At 37.7% G+C, this 19,600-nt stretch overlaps 2 protein-coding genes across 3 annotated transcripts in view; both read right to left on the bottom strand.

The window, feature by feature from the left end:
* LOC116297929 (uncharacterized) overlaps positions 1 to 11,524 on the bottom strand; it is a 12,880-nt gene extending 1,356 nt beyond the window's left edge. For both annotated transcript variants that reach the window (XM_089039188.1, XM_089039189.1), the window contains exons 1-6: positions 11,287 to 11,524; positions 4,371 to 4,421; positions 3,422 to 3,709; positions 2,595 to 2,927; positions 1,830 to 2,021; positions 1,393 to 1,620 (exon numbers count right to left, since the gene is read on the bottom strand). In XM_089039188.1, the coding sequence (XP_088895314.1) occupies positions 1,393 to 1,620; positions 1,830 to 2,021; positions 2,595 to 2,927; positions 3,422 to 3,709; positions 4,371 to 4,421; positions 11,287 to 11,434 (1,240 nt within the window). In that variant the 5' untranslated portion in view covers positions 11,435 to 11,524. The remainder of the gene's footprint in view (positions 1 to 1,392; positions 1,621 to 1,829; positions 2,022 to 2,594; positions 2,928 to 3,421; positions 3,710 to 4,370; positions 4,422 to 11,286) is intronic.
* Positions 11,525 to 14,564: 3,040 nt separating this feature from the next.
* Positions 14,565 to 19,334, bottom strand: LOC116297931 (DIS3-like exonuclease 2). Its single transcript, XM_031706255.2, has 2 exons — positions 17,063 to 19,334; positions 14,565 to 16,592 (listed from the first exon to the last, which is right to left on the bottom strand). Exons 1-2 carry the CDS (start codon positions 19,058 to 19,060, stop codon positions 15,396 to 15,398), a joined length of 3,195 nt encoding a protein of 1,064 aa, XP_031562115.2. The 5' UTR covers positions 19,061 to 19,334; the 3' UTR covers positions 14,565 to 15,395.
* Between the last annotated feature and the right edge of the window lie 266 nt (positions 19,335 to 19,600).

Below are 19,600 nucleotides of genomic sequence, written 5' to 3'. Positions count from 1 at the left end.
TTATTATAAATTATGACACATGATGATAACAATGATGATGATACATGATGGTGATAACAATGATGATGATCGATGATGATGACAATGATGACAAATGATGACACATGATGATAAAAATGATGATGATACATAAGGATGATAACAATGATGATACATGATGATGATGGTGATGATACATGATGATGATGACAATGATTATGATAAATGATGACACATGATAACAATGATGATGATACATGAGGATGATAACAATGATGATGATACATGATGGTGATTGATATATATTAATTAATTTGTTTTAGATTATCATTATTATAACATTTTAGTCTAGTTATCTATATATATATATTATAATTCTTATGTCTTAATTATAGTTTTTTTGTGATACACATTGTAAACGCATTGAGACGTAGCGAAATGCGTCATAAAAGCTGTAAATTAAATTAAACTAAATACATGAGGATGATAACAATGATCATGATACATGATGATGATGGTGATGATGCATGATGATAATGACAATGATTATTATAAATGATGATAAATGATATTATAATAATAATTGATAATTTCTTTAGCGTTAATATCCGTGAGTTCAATAACGCTTTACAGTTTTAAAAAGATAAGGACATTCACCTTTTTTTTTAATTTTGAAATTTTTATAATATTAATAACATAAGACAATGATTCAATTAAATACATAGAAAAGCACTTTGCAATAAAGTAGAAGTTAACACTTTGATATCAATAAAAACATTTACATTTCATCAAATTCAATAAAAATCATTTATTAAAACTCAAAACAATGATGAAGGTGATACATGATGATACGAATGATGATGATGCTGACAATGATGATAATGATGAATGATGATACATGATGATAAGAATGATGATGATACATGTTGATGATACATGATGATGATACATGATGATGATACATGATGATGATACATGATGATGATATATGATGATAAGAATGATTATGATACATGATGATGATAACTGATGATGATACAAGATGATGATGACAATAATGATACATGATGATGATGATACATGATGATGATACATGATGACAATAATAATGATGATAATGATACATGATGATACATGATGACAATAATAATGATGATACATGTTGATAATGATACATTATTGATTATGATACATAATAATGATGATAACAATGATGATATATGATGATGATAATGATACATGATGATGATGATGATGACAATGATGATTACTGATGCAAATTAAATCCCTGTCTTATCCATTCATTATGTGTGATCGCTGCATACTATTTTCGTATATTGCAACGACTTTCGCCCCCGAAGTAGGGCTAAAATGCTCCAAAAAGGAGAAGACGGTTGTTCTTAGTTAGCTTACCTGAATTAAACAGCCTTTGTTCAGAGTCGGAATTAACGCAGAAGTCGTTAATTACCAATTCAGGATCTGCGACTAAGCTGTTTACACTTATTGTCTTTAACAGGAATTGCTTGCATTTCTTTTTGAACTTGATAACAACGACGATTAAAATAACGGCGAAGAAAGCCGCGATGATACCAACAACTAGACCATTATTAGATGTCGGGTTGCGGAGGAGTTTTTGTGAAGCTGAGAAGAAGAAGAATATTGTTAACACAAAAGAATTCTTACACACGTCTTAATGACGATCTCTTTTCCTCTTTCTCTCTTTTTTTCTTTCCTTTTTCTTGTTTTATCTTTTCCCCCTTGTCTTTCCTGCTTTTTTCTCAGCTTTTTTTATCACCAAATCTCAACTAAGAAAGAAGCGTTTTAAAACTAGTTTCTCATATCTTAGATACCTGTGACTCTTGGACATTCCTGGATTGATTTGACAGGACCAGAATAAGATATGGGTTTGGAAGAAGGGTACTCTCCTGGACATTTGGTACAGTGGTAGGTGACGTTCGTCGAGCTATCACTATACGTTCCATAAGGACACTCGTGTTTTGTACTTTCGTTCCATGGACAGTAATATCCAGCAGGACAGGTATCTTGAAGAAAAAAAAACGATTTTGTTTGTATGTAATTGTACGTTTATATGTAAATAGATAGCACACAAAAAGAAATGCTGTTGTTGCTAGTGCGGTTATTGTTGTTGGTATTGCTATTAGTATTGGTGTTAGTGTTGGTGTTGATGTTGATGGGTGTTGTTGTTGGTGTTGGTGGTGGTGTTGGTGTTGCTGTTGATGTGTGTTGTTGTTGGTGGTGTTGGTGTTGGGGGTGGTAGTGGTGTTGGTGGTGGTGTTGGGGGTGGTGATGGTGTTGGTGGTGGTGTTGGTGATGGTGTTTGTGTTGGGGGTGGTGTTGGTGATGGTGTCGGTAGATGGGGTGTTGTTGGTGTTGGTGGTGGTGTTGGTGGTGTTGGTGGTGGTGTTGGTGGTGGTGTTGGTATTGGTGTTGGTGGTGGTGTTGTTGTTGGTGTTGGTGATGGTGTTGGTGGTGGTATTGTTGTTGATTGTTCTGTTGTTGTCTATTGCTATTGTTATTAGTAATGTGTCTGTTCAATATTTACGGTCCTGTTTATTCGAATGATAATATGATTAATAGAAATTGAAGTGTATTACCAATTTTTAAGTGCAGTGTTTTAAAGTCTCCACGAATTCCATTTTCAGAGCCATAACAACTCCAGTTGCCTTCTTCTTCTATGGTCACATTCTTCAATGACAACTTCCTTGTGTGCAAAGCCCCAATCACGACTGCCTTTGGAAAGTTTTCATATTTTCCAGGAATGTCCCATACTTTTTTTCCATGCCTTACAAAGGCGATTTGTGGCAAACTGTTGGCCGCAGGGTTAAAGTTTACAGTGCATGACAAATTGAAGGTGGTGCCAAGATACGCCTTGTGTTCTTCAGTATCAATGCTGAGGTCAGTAACACGTGGTCTGACCACTTTGCTTGCTGAAAAATATAAATTAATTCTTCTAAATTAAACTTATTTCTAAATGAACTCTCACCTCCAACTTTGCTCCGACGACCGCATTGCGCTTTCTGCTTACCATCAGGTGCGATTGGGACTTCACTCAAGTCTAAAAGGCGTAGCGTGACTTCACTCAAGACAAAAAGACGTAGCGTAACTCCACTCAAGACTAAAAGGCGTAGCGTGACTTCACTCAAGACAAAAAGACGTAGCGTGACTTCACTCAAGACTAAAAGGCGTAGCGTGACTTCACTCAAGACTAAAAGGCGTAGCGTGACTTTACTCAAGACTAAGAGACGTAGCGTGACTTCACTCAAGACTAAAAGGCGTAGCGTGACTTTACTCAAGACTAAGAGACGTAGCGTGACTTCACTCAAGACTTAAAGGCGTAGCGTGACTTCACTCAAGACTAAAAGGCGTAGCAGCAGTGCACTCGGCCTGTCACTTATTATTGAAAATGATATTTCGTACTTACGTATAACATCGACTTTAAAGGTATGGTTTCCATACCCCATGACGTTCTGAGCCAGACATGCGAACCGTCCTCCATCACTGGTCAGTGTCATCATACTAGTGAGAACCGAACCACAGTCACTCGTTTTCTCCGTAAAATGGTCCTTGTTTGGGTAGGAACGAATATCTTTACCATTGAACAACCAGGTTACATTAGCTTCAGGATTTGATCGAATTTTACAAGATAAGTTGATCCCTTCATTTTTAAAGGCGTGATACACATAGACTTCAGATGTCACATTTGGTGGTCCTGAGGAAGTAATATCACAGATTATTTGTATTGAATTCTGATTAGCTATTAATACCTAAAAAAATCTCATGATTTGTTTACTAAAACAAATAGAACTTATTCGTTTCGGCAGTGCAATGTTCCCATTTTAGATCCCGTGTCATTCCTTTGGAAAGTATATTCGTGCATTTAAAAAGGTAAATCTAGCGTGTCTAACATTGGGTAAAACGGGATGCAATGGGATTCAATGGATCAATATATGAAAATTTTGATTGGCTTATACATGACAATTTTGATTGGCTGCTAAATGACAATTCTGATTGGCTTATACATGGCAATTCTGATTGACTGATACATGACAATTCTTATTGGCTTATACATGGTAATTCTGATTGACTGATACATGACAATTCTTATTGGCTTATACATGGTAATTCTGATTGACTGATACATGACAATTCTGATTGGCTTATATCTGACAATTCTGATTGGCTGATACATGACAATTCTGATTGGCTTATATCTGACAATTCTGATTAGCTTATACCTGACAATTCTGATTGACTCATACATTCTGATTTTGATAAATTACGACCGCAGTACAAATATATATTTCATATATATATTCTCATACGCATATTCTGATTATTATTATCATCATAATTATTTATTTTACTTATACCTTCTTTTGCTGTGGGGTCAAAAAACAGGGGCCCACATTGTCTTGGTACACCTAAAAAATGAGGAATATGTATCATTAGTATTTTTACACATGTGAATATAATAAATCTGCCGCGCCCATTGGTAACAAATCTACTACCCCATTCACACCAAGGCTTAAAACTGTTTAAAACTGGTTTAACTAAACAGGTTTGGAAAACTATCTACGAACACTGCACAATATTTGGTGAAATAATGCATGTAAACTATCCTTTGTCTTGCTCTGATAATATTTTAGAAAGTTTCATTATATTGTAGGTTTCTAGTTTCTCAATTTTTTTCCTAATGAAAACATAGTTTAACTAAACACGTTTAGGTGTGAATGTGGTATACGTCTTGAAGCGAATAATTGTTTTAGTATTTTTAACACAAGCGAATTTTATAAATAACGGAGAGAGGTTTTTTGATTCCAATTCTACTTATCTCTGCAAGCGGCACAAATCAACAAACGAGCATGCTTCACCTTTTGGTGAATATCACAGCATCGCTTAAATAGGGCGTTTGCATGATGGCGTCATTTGACTCCCACTACCAAGATGTTTCGCGAATTCTAGTTGTTAAAGATCAAGTGTTAAATAAGTTCCAGCATACCCGCACATAGGGCAACCCAGTGCACGCTCCAAGAGCCCCTCGTTTATTTTCTTCTCCATCTCGCGAAAAATGCATTTTTGCGCAGGAGTACCCATATATGGATTTGAATGACGTGTTCATAGATTAAGGGCTCATACGCTGCCTTAGCGGCTGAGGCTGTAACTCCGGGCTTTAGAAGTAATATAATTGAGCGGTAAAAGAAGATTTCTGCGACTGTAATTCAGATATTTATTTGTATTAATACAGCTACTCAGTCGGCAGTATTCTGGCTTCAATCGCGTGGGTTAGTAGAACCTAAAGGAAATACGACTTCCAGTCTTATTTGGTGTTGTGATCTTTGTAAAACTCGCTACTCCGCACTCCTTCACACGCTGCAGAGGGACGCCTTCTGTCGATGTAATTTTTAAGATAAGCTTTGGTGTCCTTTTGCGTGTTGTGATCTTTGAAAAATTCGCTACTCCACCCACACTCCTTCTGACGTTCCAGAGGAACGCCTTCTGTCGAGATGTAATTTCTAAAATTCAATTCCCCGTGGTAGATCGCCTTCACCTTGTTTTAAGTCATTTATACTTGTCAAATTTTTACTTACATTTTTTAAATTTCTATGAAATTCAATTTAATAAAGCTAGTGCTATAAACGATATCATAGAAAGCATGAAAAGGTTTGTTCAAGTTTTAAGTTTGGTTTGTTTTATCGTATGGATGAAATTCTTGACCGGCTGCTGGTCATTTAGCCCATACTAAATGGCCGGCAGTTCCTTTTTTTCCTTAGCTAGCTAGATTTCAATTTGACGGATTTGGGTAGACAGGAATAGGTTACTCAAAAGTAGAAAATTTCACTGATTCTATATTCTATTATTTTAAAAATCAGAAATCAAAAAAAAAAGAAAAAAGAAAAAAGAAAAAAGAAAAAGAAAAAGAATAAGAAAAAAGAAAAAAAAAAAAAAAAAAAGGAAAAGAAAAAGAAAAAGAAAAAGAAAAAGAAAAAGAAAAAGAAAAAGAAAAAGAAAAAGAAAAAGAAGGTCACCCATCTAACGTTAACCCTCCTCGGGCGAGCTTGGCTCAGTATCTTGAACGACAACGATTTATCCTCTGGACCACGGTTCCAGGTGAATCAGCATAACAATAACCGTGAAAACAATGCACCGAATAGACTAGTCTTTTTAACAGTATTTTTTCAACCGATTCCGTGCGTGGCAGAGATGCAAGGGATTAGCCGATATGGTCTGGGGGCCGGCTGGTCTCTCCCCTGATGCTTCGGCTAGAACATTTTCTTGCGTAATTCGTACACCTAAGGGCAGAAGGATATAATCGCCGTCAGGTCCGAAGTCCATACGCCGCCTCAGCTCTGCGGATGTCTCGGGGGTATGGCAAAGTGAAATCGTGTTTTTAAATTTCTTTTGGTGGGTTCGAATCCCGTCTTATCCACAAAAAATTCTTTTTTTTAAATCCATTTTTTAATAGATTTAAATCTTTAATAAGGCAAGTAAAATATGTATTCCTATTCTACTGTTGCTTATAAGCCCGTTTAAGTTCGATCAGACGTTATCACTCATATAAGCAATATCGATCCGCGAAGAGTAGACGTCTTTTTCCTATTTTTCTTTGCAAAGTTTACTGACAAGAACATTTACTGCACTTGGACCATCATATGCTCGCAAAGGACTATTGGGTGGTGCCGTGAAGACTTCTGTGTACTATTGCACTATTTTGGTGATTCTGACAGAGAACACTGGGATATTTGATCTTGTGCGTCATGGCGCAAGACCAAATTCACAACTAAGTAGTGTGACATTCTGTGTGACATGCATAACGCAAAACTGTTCATTTTGTGGCCTAAAAAAGAGCAGAACCTGCAAATATTTTAATATCATGTATAGAATACCTTAAGGGAGAAGATCGTCTTGGACAAGTTTAACGAAAGCATTCTTTTCTGTGAAGCATTCCATTATCTTTTGATTAACATTGCAACGAGGCCTCTGCATTGTGCATGATACAGGCAACCCAGTGAACGCCTGTAAGGCGTCTTGTTATGTCTTCTCCATCTCGCAAAAAAACGCAAAGTTGCGCAAGAGTATATATATATTCATCTGAATGACGTGTTCATAGGAGTAGATATGAAATGAGAGTTCTGCAACATGAGGAGCAAGGAGCCGGCGGAGCCAGGCTACCACCCCTCCCCCACAATTTTCCGGAGCCGGTAAAGCCAGGCCCCAGACCACCCCACTCCTCCCCCACGATTTGTTACTGACTGCAAAAATGAATTTAGGAACGAATGAGAGGGGGCTTCTTTTCTAAAATCCTTGTTAAATAACCATTATGATGGGTTGATACTTTCTCAACTGCTAGATATTGTTTTGGAAATATATAAATTCATAATTTCATTCAGTTCGCATGAGGTTGATCTACTGTTGAGTGTTTATTGCAATTTATTGCAATTTTTCTTTTACAACGATACGGCGGTACACGTACTAGCGATGAAACGTATTGACTCTACAAGAATTAAGAATAGGCCGACTTTTATATTTACTTATTTTTCCCTTCTTCAGAATGACAAAAACCCCAACCAGGGAATTGTGAGAAATGTATTACATGAACATAATATTAAAGAGCTCTTGTTCAAGTAAGATTTGAAGAAAAAAAAAGTATTTTGAATTAATGAGGCTGTGAACTACTTTCAGAACAAGGTTTTGATTGCATCACCTTTCTTGGGTTGACAAGGTTAATCCCCTCTGTCAAATGTTATTTGATTAAACAGCGGGAAATAAAAGGCCTCTAATGCCCATTGGTTTCATTCTTAATATCGATTCTTTTCAATGATGACGGTTTTCTTAAAGTGCCCCTGTTGCCCCTAGTGCCCCTGTGAGCAGCGCATGAGTAAAATGAGCAGAACAAGAGGACATCTCTATAACTATTTAACTACATTTAATAAAGTCATCAGGAAGAGTTAGAGGGTCAAATGGAAAACTACCTGCATGAAGGAGAAAGCGAAGAAAGTGCTGCAGTCAAAGCGCATAACAGCATGTTACTAGTCTATAGAAAGGAGCTGAAAAAAGTTTTGTTGGAAAAGTTAGAATTGATGCACACATTGAAGAAGGACCCGTATTTCCGAAAAATCATGAAAACTAGACAGGAGCTCATGGACACAGATGACTGACTGGAAAGAGGCGACTCAAGTTGTGATTCAACAGCGTAAACATCTGCTAAACAATTCATTTGGACCACTTGAAAAAAAAGATGACACAGATGAAGAGGAAGATTTGCGATATCATCAGCGTCCGAAACGTCGAAGGGTAGTGAACTAGAAAGAAAAATTAAATGTACTTTTTTTTTGCAATGAAATTCTATTAAATGTAGTTAAATAGTTATAGAGATGTCCTCTTGTTCTGCTCATTTTACTCATGCGCTGCTCACAGGGGCACTAGGGGCAACAGGGGCACTTTAAGAAAACCGTCATCATTGAAAAGAATCGATATTAAGAATGAAACCAATGGGCATTAGAGGCCTTTTATTTCCCGCTGTTTAAACAAATAACATTTGACAGAGGGGATTAACCTTGTCAACCCAAGAAAGGTGATGCAATCAAAACCTTGTTCTGAAAGTAGTTCACAGCCTCATTAATTCAAAATACATTTTTTTTCCTTCAAATCTTACTTGAACAAGAGCTCTTTAATATTATGTTCATGTAATACATTTCTCACAATTCCCTGGTTGGGGTTTTTGTCATTCTGAAGAAGGGAAAAATAAGTAAATATAAAAGTCGGCCTATTCTTAATTCTTGTAGAGTCAATACGTTTCATCGCCACTACGTGTACCGCCGTATCGTTGTAAAAGAAAAATTGCAATAACTTGCAATAAACACTCAACAGTAGATCAACCTCATGCGAACTGAATGAAATTATGAATTTATATATTTCCAAAACAATATCTAGCGGTCGATAAGTATCAACCCATCATAATGGTTATTTAACAAGGATTTTAGAAAAGAAGCCCCCTCTCATTCGTTCCTAAATTCATTTTTGCAGTCAGTAACAATTGTGGGGGAGGAGTGGGGTGGTCTGGGGCCTGCCTTTAACGGCTCCGAGCTCCTCATGGCGCGTAGAACCGCTAAAAATGGTTATTCAACAAGAATCTTAGGAGAGAAGCCCCCTCTCTTTTGTTTCTAAATTCATTCTTAAGCAATCGGTAACAATCGTGGGGGAGGAGTGGGGTGGTCTGGGATCTGGCTCCACCGGCTCCGGAAAATTGTGGGGGAGGGGTGGTAGCCTGGCTCCGCCGGCTCCGAAAATTGTGGGGGAGGGGTGGTAGCCTGGCTCCGCCGGCTCCTCGCTCCTCATGTTGTAGAACTCTCATTTCATATCTACTCATAGGTTAATGGCTCATACATTGGCTTGGTAGCTGACGATGTAATTCCGGGCTTTAGAAGTAATATAATGGAGCAGTAAAAGAAGATTTCTAGGATTAGAATTCACATATTTATTAGCATTAATACACCTACTCAGTCAGCAGTATTCTGGCTGCAATTGCTTGGGTTAGTTTAGCCTAAAGGAAAATACGGCTTTCCGTATAAGGCATATTCGTTAAATGCTACGCGGTAATAGAGCTGGTAACTTTGGCCGTATATACTTTGCTAAGTTTTGAATCCTTTTACTAACCGAGTTTCACAGTTGATTTGGATATTTAAAAGAAAACTATATTTGAAGAATATAAACAACAATGGAGAGATCGAGAACTTCAGAATGGTTAGCGAAAAACAAATAACCATTCAAACATATTTCTAAACGAATTGATGTCGCTTATTTGGCCATGTACCCTGTTCTCGAAATAAATATACTTATTTCGTCAGTCAAAACGAGTCTTTGTCAGGTCAAAGGTTATTGTGTAATTCAACAACATGGAGAGCATATTGAAACTTAGTGACGTTTTTTCCGTCTACAAAGCCGCATCAGTAGTGTTCCTTCCCCCCAAATAGCGGTACAAATAAGCTTCATCATACCAGCACATTGGGCAACCCGATGCACACTCCAAGAGCGTGTTATTTTACAGTAAATATGAGAAGAAAATCTCGCGACGGTGCAACGAGCTATCCGTTTAATGAAGGGGGTTCGGTTATATTTTGTTTCTACTGAAAGAATCATGAATCATTCATTCGCCATGCCCCCCCCCCCCCCCCCCACGAAACCCCAACCACCCCCCCCCCCCCCTCGTGGCAACGATATACCAGCATTATAAAATTGATACGGTAATTTTTTTCCTAATTTTTGCGAAATTTATGATGAAATGAAATGCTAATGAATTGATTTGCGTTTTGTTTGGTAGCGATAAAGAATGAAAATACACAGGGCATATATAGAAATAGGATACGTTGACGTAATAGCATATGACGGGCAGCTTTGCCTTACATTGTAGGCTGGGATTAAGATTTATTCGGTGCTTATAGTTTAATTTGAAGTAGGTACAGATTGGTACCAATACTTTCTATATTTTATGTTTCATACATTGTGATCTAAGCTTCCTCTTTAGAGATTAGATATATTATCATTATCAAAAAGCTGTTTTCTAAGAGATTAAATCTATTATCTAGAGAACAAAACTTATCAATCGCTTGAAGAGTTTTTTCAATACGACTGCTGAATAAACTCAGACACTATCTCAGTAAAACTCTTGTAATATTCTGTCTTTTTGTTTGTTTGTTTTTTGTTGTTTTTTTTTTTTTTTTTGCATGTATTATGTGATATCTGAAATCTGCATAACCGAAATGTCTGACTTTGAAATCTATACTTATTTACATGTCGTAACTTTCTTTTCTGTTCTGCCTTTTTTAACTATATTTCATCAGTGTGCACTGCTAGGGGTAAAGGATATTTCTTTTAACCCATTTGGGTCGTAGTCCTGCATTCTACCACTATAAATACTTCATATAAAAAGATATGGAAATAATAAAAACATTATATGGAAATAGTAAAAGGAATTTGCTCTGTACATTCAGCTTATAATATCATTTTAAATCGAAACAAACTTTTAAGAATTGGAATTAAGATTATCTATATCATACGATGATTGGTTATATACGCCATTTGTAAACTATACGTACTAAGAACGGCTGCAAAGGAGACTATGATTTCCTGTACGCAATACCGAAAGTGAGTAGAAGTCGTAATAGAGACGACAGTAGACGCTATTATCATTGGCCAAACATATGGAATCTTGACGGTAGAAAGGCTTATCATACTAGATAGAGAGCTCAAATTAATCTTTAAGGAAAGAAAATCGTAATAACTACTTACTACAAGTCCAGTTGCACGTGTTGTTATTCTTACATTCTCGATAGGAGACGTCTATTGAGTTTCCATTAGCGCACGTACAACATCTCAACGCTTCATTTACCGTACAAGAACCTAAGATTGCAATTATTATGAGGAAAATCTTCCCCATGATATTAAAATCTAAGTGTACGGCGAACAACTTTTTCCCTTTAGTCCACCATGTTTCTTCTGTATGAAACCGAAGACTAATAATTTGTTCTTTCGCTTTGTTGCATCACTCGTGACGTTTAGTGATGTAACATTTATTTTAGGGGTCAGCCCGGGCAAAATGCCAAAAAATCACGTCAAAAAAAGTGTTTAAGTCATAATTAGATTAGAAATCTAAATAAAATCCAAAGTACTATTTTGAAAATAGAGTTATTGATATAAAGATACTTAAATTATAAAATGTTTTATAAATTTGTTGTTCTAATATTTGCGTGATACTACGTATTTGGTGCCGTCCCGACACACTTCCTGTTTTGTTCATAGACGCACGTTTCAAAACAGGAATCCAGAGATTGGTATGTTTCGACTAGCCATCAGGCATTTAATGCCCTATAGTTTAGAGTCCCTGCAGCGTTATACTTAGCCTCCTTTGCAGCCGTTCTTAGGGTCGTCACGTTGCGTGACGACCCTAAGAACGGCTGCGAAGGAGGCTACGTTATACTTTACTGGATATTATGCCCGGAGGGGGGGCTACTCCGGAGATGCTCGTCGTATCTCTTAGGGGTAACAATTCGCGATTTGGTATCTTTTAGGGTGTTAAATGCGAATTTTTGAAAATCAGCATTTTCTGGTATATCTTAGGGTGTAGGAAAAGGAGAGAAGCGCGCATCGATATGGCTTATCCTAGGCGCTTTTTATATGCCAGACTTAATGCACAGTGTTTATTATGAAGACGTTTTCGTAAACCTTTACCAGTGGGAAGCTCAGTGGTGTACTCAATTCCAGTCATTAAACAAATTTTAAACATCCTATCTTTGCATTTCTTTTAATTTTATTTAATATTATATATAATTTGTTTTAATATTATTTGTTGTGGTATCTCTTATGGGTTAAAAATGAGGGGTCTTTTTGAAAATTTCCGAGGAGCATCCCCGGTACTTTTTTCCCGGAGTCCCCCCCCCCCCCCCCCCCGGGAAATTATGGGAGGGGTCTGAGAAAAGAAGAATATAAAAAGTAAGGGCTGATCGAAGATACTGATCAAATTTTATTCAAAGCTTGGTATAGTAAAAGGTGCTAATACCAACACATGCCTTTCAAATCGACAGACGAAAATCGTGCGTACCGAACAACCGTACTTCCTTTTTCGCGGCTTTGATAAGAGCGGGATGCGCAACTGTTAGCAAAGTGAAAAAGGTCGATAAGAGGAAAACAGAGAAAGCGATTGCAAAATGTACTGAATAGAGATTGTTGTCGTCTGGTCTGGAGTTCATAAGTAGTTTTGACGGAAAAACGACAAATGACAAACTAAGACGTGTTGATTAAGCACGGGCTTATGCCAGTGTGCCTATTGATGGTTTTCACGGCGGCCATGTTGGAGGAACTTAACAAAAGAATTGTCAATGAATTCTTTTGTTATATCCTTCAACATGGCCGCCGTGTCTTTTGTTATTTAATTCTCTTGGGAATGGTTTGAAAACCATCAATTGTATATCTGGTCACAGTAACTCCGATCCTGCCGCAAAGCTGTAGCTGTAGCGTCACATCCGGAATTTTCTTCATAAATTAGCCATAATCGGTCAGGCTGCGTCCAAATTTAGCCTCAACTTAAAAGAAGTGCATTTATATTCACTGGCTTAAGCCCGTGCTTAATCAACAATTTACTTTGTTTCATTATATATAATATCATTCCTCGAGTTGTCTATCACTAGGGCTTTCTGAAAAAAATATCAAGAAAGATATCCCGCCCTGTCTGATATACTTTCGATATACTTGTATTTATATTTGAAACGGCCATAATTTTTGCAAATGGCTGTATATATATATATATATATATATAGCTTCTCCCATCGATGTATTCTTTGTCACTGAAGATGGCAGTTTATCTCTCGAAACATGCATTGAACGTGTTTGACTAAAACGACTTGTTCAGAATCCTAAGTGTTGTTTTCTAATTTAATAGAGAGAATAAGAGAAAAAAATCAAATGCCCAAGGCATTTTTCTCTTTTTCTCTTATTCTCTCTATTTCATTACACCCACCGAACGCATAATTTATTACTACTTTTCTAATTTAAGATCAGTATAAAAGGTCAGAAAGCTTGGCTTATCTTCAACTATTAAGACTAAAGCAAAGATAGTGCCGAAATACAGTAAAAGACCTCCCGTTGTAAAATGAAGAATAAGATCGACAACGGATGTATCATTGTAAAGCGCCTTTGAACATATCCATATGGAAAAGAGCGCTATATGAATATCATAATCGTCATAACCATCATCATAGAGTCAATAATCAAATATTATGCTGTCGCATAAAATCTATCGAGCAGGATGTATGATTAAAAGATTATATTTATCCACTTTGATCTCATGACAGTATTAATCGAAAAAAGTTGGGAATTCCGTTAGTCCAGGGCGCTAATTAGATAGGACGGGGTAACGGCCTGCTCCGAGCAAGAGAAAAAGTGTGATGCGGAGCTGGGAATGAGTATATTTTTCAAGATAGCAGACAGTAGTTTGAAGCCGATTATGGATTGCCAATTTATTCAAAAAGTCCAAGAACTAGTCTTGGAAGATGATACCGATGATGATAATCTTAACCCTGGTAGAACGATGAATTGATTCAAGAAAGTGATAAAGATGACCAAAAATAGTGCCCTTCGCACAAACGCGTATCTTTTTACGATATTTAATTTCAGTGGCGTATCAAACTTTGCTTCTCCTTTGCCTGATGAAGAAATAGCTCATTTGTTCTTGCTCTGACTCGCATTCATTTTTTTTATGATTACTATTAAGGACGTTCACTCGCATTGTTCACGCGCAGCCTTTCTACGCATGAGTAGTGCGCGCGCTCTAATCTTGATGACGTCATTCCAATGTTTTGATGGGCAAAACATCAAGGAAACCAATTTTCCACTTCTTCGTTGCAAAATATCCCCGAAATAATTCGAAGACCTACATATTTTCTTTCATATATTTGAAAAGAATCATAAAAATTTGAAGAAAAAAGCATGGGAAAGTTTTGAGAAAATGTTTAGTTCGAAAGTGCAGGCCAAAGCATCACCGAATACCGCAGGATGAAATGAGGTTTGAGACCTAAAGATATACATTATTTTCATATTTCAACAAATATTTCTACATGATATTATTCTTTAATGTCTTAGGAGACAGTTTTTAAAAGAAATATCTTAGGAAATCTTTCATTTTTTCGACCAAAAATGCCTCTTGTTTACGAAGTACGTCAACTTGATCTTTAGCGATTTTCATCGTGAAATAGCAGGGAGCACTTTGACGTCTTCTGGCTCTCCTAAGAAGTCGGTGACCCCCATTTTTTAATATTTTTTCAATAGATATTAGAGATCATACAATATATCCGTGAAAAAGCTACTAGTAAAATTGTACGAATTAGTACAAAGATTTGTAGGTATACGGTTGAGTACATACCATATAAATTGTGAAAGATACTGTAAGAAATTGCACAAATTTGCACAGATTAATAAGTTCAGTAAACCCGGCGTAGAACTACGAACCTTTGCGATAATTTGTACAATTGTGTTAGTTAATTTTTTCATGGCTCTATTTCCTGAACTTACTCAATTCGTGCAAACTTGTGCAATTGTTTACAAAGTGTTTCACGGTTTTATTGTATGCACTCTAGTATAATTTAGAATTTTACTTTACAACTAAGAAAGGGGTCTTAATAATTCTGGTTGCGAAAATTCCTTACTAGATAAAATGAATGAAAATACTGATCTGTCAAATCAAGTTGAATACACAAAAAAGCTCAAAAAGAATAAGAATAAAAATACATTAGTTTTCCTACGAACTTAAAATATAATAACTAAAATGTTCAATTCAATGTCCTTCGCTTTAAAGCTTATAAAAGAAACAAAATGCGTCTTACAGATGTGTTTAGGACAGTTTCTTCTTAGTCTATTATTTCTTCTTCTTCGACTATTACATCATCACTATCGCTCCCATTATCCCCTTGTCCTTCTTCTTTGACGCTCACAACCCCATCACATTCAATCCCAGAGCTTTTGATGGTGCAGTCTTCAGCCTTTTCAGTGAACAGTTGCTTCTTAACGTCTTGAGGTTCAGATATTTCTTGTGCAATCTTTATACTACGTGTATTAGAGGACTTAGGCTTCACCTCAAAACCAACAGCTCCATCTGGTGGAATCAGTCGTGCAAAGACTTTAACGTGCTTGCTTTTCTCGCCCTTTTCTTCGGTGAGACTCTCTGTGGTCAGCAACACACGAACCTTGGAAAAAACAGTCAGCGTTTTCTCAATGGCTTTAGAATCCTTCCCTTCATCTTTGCTGGCTGCCCAGACAAGCTTTAGTTGTGCTGGTTGGTTTTCTTCGCCCTTGAGGAAGTTGTAACGCTTGATATTCTGGATATGTTTACAATAAATTCTTTTGGTGACGCCTAGACTTGGCATAAAGACATCCAATGACTGATCCATCACTGCTAGTACAAAACCATCGTCTTCCAGAGGACCACACTCTCGGACAAAGATAGCAAAGAAAAGCTCGTTGCTGAGCTCTCCAGCACGTTTTGCAGCAAGTTTGCGGTCGTTGCATTGCTTAACGATATAATCCATGTCGTCTTTTTGTTCACCGACTTTAACGTCCAGCCCAAGACTTGCTACAAGAAGTCGGTGAACAATAATATCTGGGTATCTTCGTATGGGCGAGGTAAAGTGAGTGTAAAACGGGACACTTAGAGCATAGTGATAAAAATCATCCTCTTCTACTGATCCGGCGCAAAAGTATTCAGCATTCTTCATTGGCTTCATCGCGTACTGCACAAGGATTTCCCTCTTTGCGGATCCCGATTGAAACCTCGCAAGAGACTGATGGATCGTCTTTGAAGACTGCGCATTGAACGGAATACCATGGCTCTTACAGAGTTTTACTAATTCGTCTAGTTGTCTCTGTCCAGGTTTTGGATGACGACGCAATAGTGCAATCTTTGGGAATGCAGAGTAGATGTGATGGGCGACAGCCATGTTGGCTAAGAGCATGAACTCTTCGATCAATTTGTTGCTTTCTCGCTGTTGATATACGTGATAGCCTAGAGGCATCCCAGTCTCCTTGTCCAAATCAAACTGCAGCTTCACCTAATATTTAAACATCAGAAACATTAGATTGAGTGAGTGAGTGAGTGAGTGAGTGTGTGAGTGAGTGAGTGAGTAAGTAAGTTATTTATCTATTCACGTAGACACACAGGAGCTTACAATAAAGTCTGGCTAGAACGTGCACGTGCTAAACTAAAATCTAAATAATACAATACAGATAAAATTCTAGATCTAAAAATATTATGTAAGTGTAGAAATCTATGTAAGAATATACTGAACCACCCTCACCCAAACCAACCCCACACCTACTCATTATCTATAATTTAAATTCCCCAAAATATACAAAAAAAGAATACATAATAGAATGCGAAATCCATGTTAAATTAAAAACCACCCCACCCCACCCTACACCTACCACCCAGCAGGAGCTTATCAAGAAAATATATAATATTTGCTGATGCGATTTCAGCAATGTAATATTTTATAATATGAGTACAGTTACTGGAAATTACCTGGTCAAGTCGCAGAGCACCATTACTAAACCTGTTACGTCTCAAATGGCCAGCAATTTTGTTCAGAAGACGAACTTTAGAAGAAATTTCCTCCACATTGCTTTTTTGGGAGATAGGTGGTAGCTCGCCTTCTTCCCACTTCTTGTTCGGTTTCTGGATCATCTCCTGCGCATGCTCGTAAGCTAACTTGACACGTGACTTGATCACACCACGTCCCTTCCAGTCGTTTAGTATTTCACCCTTTTCAGTCATCGTCCACACAACGGAGACTGTAAGTCTATCTTCATCTGGGTTTAAGCTGCAGAGCTCCTCACACAGCCTTCTTGGAAGCATAGGTACTACCATTTGTACCATGTAGGTCGAGGTAGCACGACTTTGAGCAGCTTCGTCTAATGCGGTCCCTTGTCGTACGAAGTAACTTACGTCTGCTATGTGGACCCCTACCTCAATGTTACCATCTGGAAGTCTCTTGCAGTGTAGCGCATCATCAAGATCCCTGGCTGTTAGAGGATCGATCGTAAAAACGCATTCATCTCTGAAGTCCCTTCTCTTGGCTAGCTCATCATCTGGAATAACCCATGGTTGCTTTTGGGGCAAGCAAGCTAGAGCTTCGTCTGAGAAAGGCTCAAAGTCGATCTCATACTCGTAGAATATTGCTTCCGTTTCCGGCATTATCTCGCCAGCCTCGCCCAGACTTCTATCGATCGTCCCGATCGCGAAATAATTGTCGAATGACGAGCTCTCAGGCCAGTCGGTTATTCGTGCAACAAAGAGTGTGTTTGCAAAATCTTGTGGTCGGTCGAAGAAGCAAGGTGGGCAACGATCGTGCGGAATGCGTAACCTTGGTAACCGACTGTCTGAAGGCGAAAAAAGAGCATCAGGGTTTCCTTCGTTCTTCTTGTTGAACGGCTTCAAATGTCCCCCTGCAGCACGTGAATGCTTTTTCTCGATGATGTAAACAACAGAAGCCGTTCTTTGAAGGAATTCTTCTGGAACATCAGCATTGCGGGGTTTATTTGGTGTCGCATTCTTCGATGAAGGCGATGATGACTTCTTGTTTGGAGTCAAATGAGTATCGCCAAGTTTTTGGGCCAGAACCTCCACATCTTCATCCTTCTTCTCTTCATTTTCTAGACTTGTAGCATTAACACTTGCTTGGTGGTCGTCGAGTTCCGACTTCATGACTTTCCATTTGCTTTTTGGTTCCAGCTGAAGCACAACTACGTCTCCCTCCAAAGCTCTGTTTCTGGGTAACATTCCCTCTAGTAGAACATCTCTTTTCATCCCTTGTACTGTTACCCAAGCAAGTTCAAAGTTCCTTTTACCGATTCTTATTGAACCTTTTAACAGTTCTCCCCTTTTTAGCCCTTGAGACACCTTTTCAAACGACCAGTACGTCTCGTAACCTCTCTTCTTGTGACTCATTGGGCTATGAGATCCATGCTTTCTTGGACTCTGATCTTTCCCCTTTGGTGTCGAGTTAGTTGGTTTGGGTTCAATAGGTTTGGAATCAGGAGTTTTTTCTCCACCTTCTACATCACCTTCAAGGGTATTTTTCCTTTTCCTGTTCCGCTTACGTTTGCGTTTGCCGCTTCCAGGTTTTTTTCCATCTTCTTCATCACCATTTTCGGATTCTTCGTCTTTTACTGGGGTTACGGCAGAGTCTTTTGCCCCTTCACTATCATCCTTCTTGCTTTTAAGATAAATCCTACTTGCAGCAGACGTAGGTCTTTCTTTCGTCGGTTTTTCAACCCCTTCTTTTTCTTCCTCTAAGCTCTTGTCAGGTTCATCATTTCTCGCTGATTCTTCAATGTCTCCTGTGCTTCCTTTCTTCCTTCGTCTTCTTCTCCGTTTCTTCTTTGTGCTTTGCGACTGAGCATTCATATCATCTTCCTCTTGTACTTCCTGGATATTTGGTTCATGTAGCTCTTCATGAACATTCCTTTCAGCCATAGGATTCTCATTAATGGAGATAACAGCACTGGATTCAGCTTCCATCTCGATACTTTCTTAATATTTTCTTGGAAACTGGTGTAAGCTTAATATATTCCTTCAACGAATGTAACAATTATTGCTTACACAACAAAACAAACTATTGCACCATCAATCTGCTTGATTACGCTCCACAAACCAAGTCCAAAAGCAAGAATAATACAGAAAATACACTTAACTTGCTCAGTTCAGGTAAAAAACGCCTTAAAAATGAGTCCCCATGTTATAAAAAACAAGTTTTCGAGCAGTTATTCTCTTATGCTTAAGTAGAACAGTCGTCCGCCATCTTGTTTACGTCATTTGAAATTCAAAAATAATGTAATCTGATTGGTCTTTTCTATCGCACTTTTTTTCTGTCGCACTATTTTTCTATCGCACTTTTTCTTCTTCTTATGCACAGCTTCAGTGTAAATAAGTGGTTAGCTTTCTGAATTCTGTGCGAAATAAAGTTATTATTATTATTATTATTGTTATTATTATTATCGCAAGGTTTTTTATTGTTGTTCATTTGATTTACCCCAAACGGGGTTCCTGTGGTATTGGTTT

Source organism: Actinia tenebrosa, unplaced genomic scaffold (assembly GCF_029948245.1).
Source record: "Actinia tenebrosa isolate PJP-AT-01 unplaced genomic scaffold, QUT_ActTen_1.0 PGA_scaffold6__47_contigs__length_16458017, whole genome shotgun sequence".
NCBI lineage: Eukaryota > Metazoa > Cnidaria > Anthozoa > Actiniaria > Actiniidae > Actinia > Actinia tenebrosa.
Note: the sequence above shows the minus strand (reverse complement) of the source record. Positions and strands in the feature narration are given on the sequence as shown.

Excerpts from the sequence above, each read along its gene's own strand:
- LOC116297931 (XM_031706255.2), bottom strand. The coding sequence starts at position 19,060 with ATGGAAGCTGAATCCAGTGCTGTTATCTCCATTAATGAGAATCCTATG. Across the intron at positions 16,593-17,062 it reads GTGCTCTGCGACTTGACCAG|GTGAAGCTGCAGTTTGATTT; the intron begins GTAATTTCCAGT and ends TTTAAATATTAG.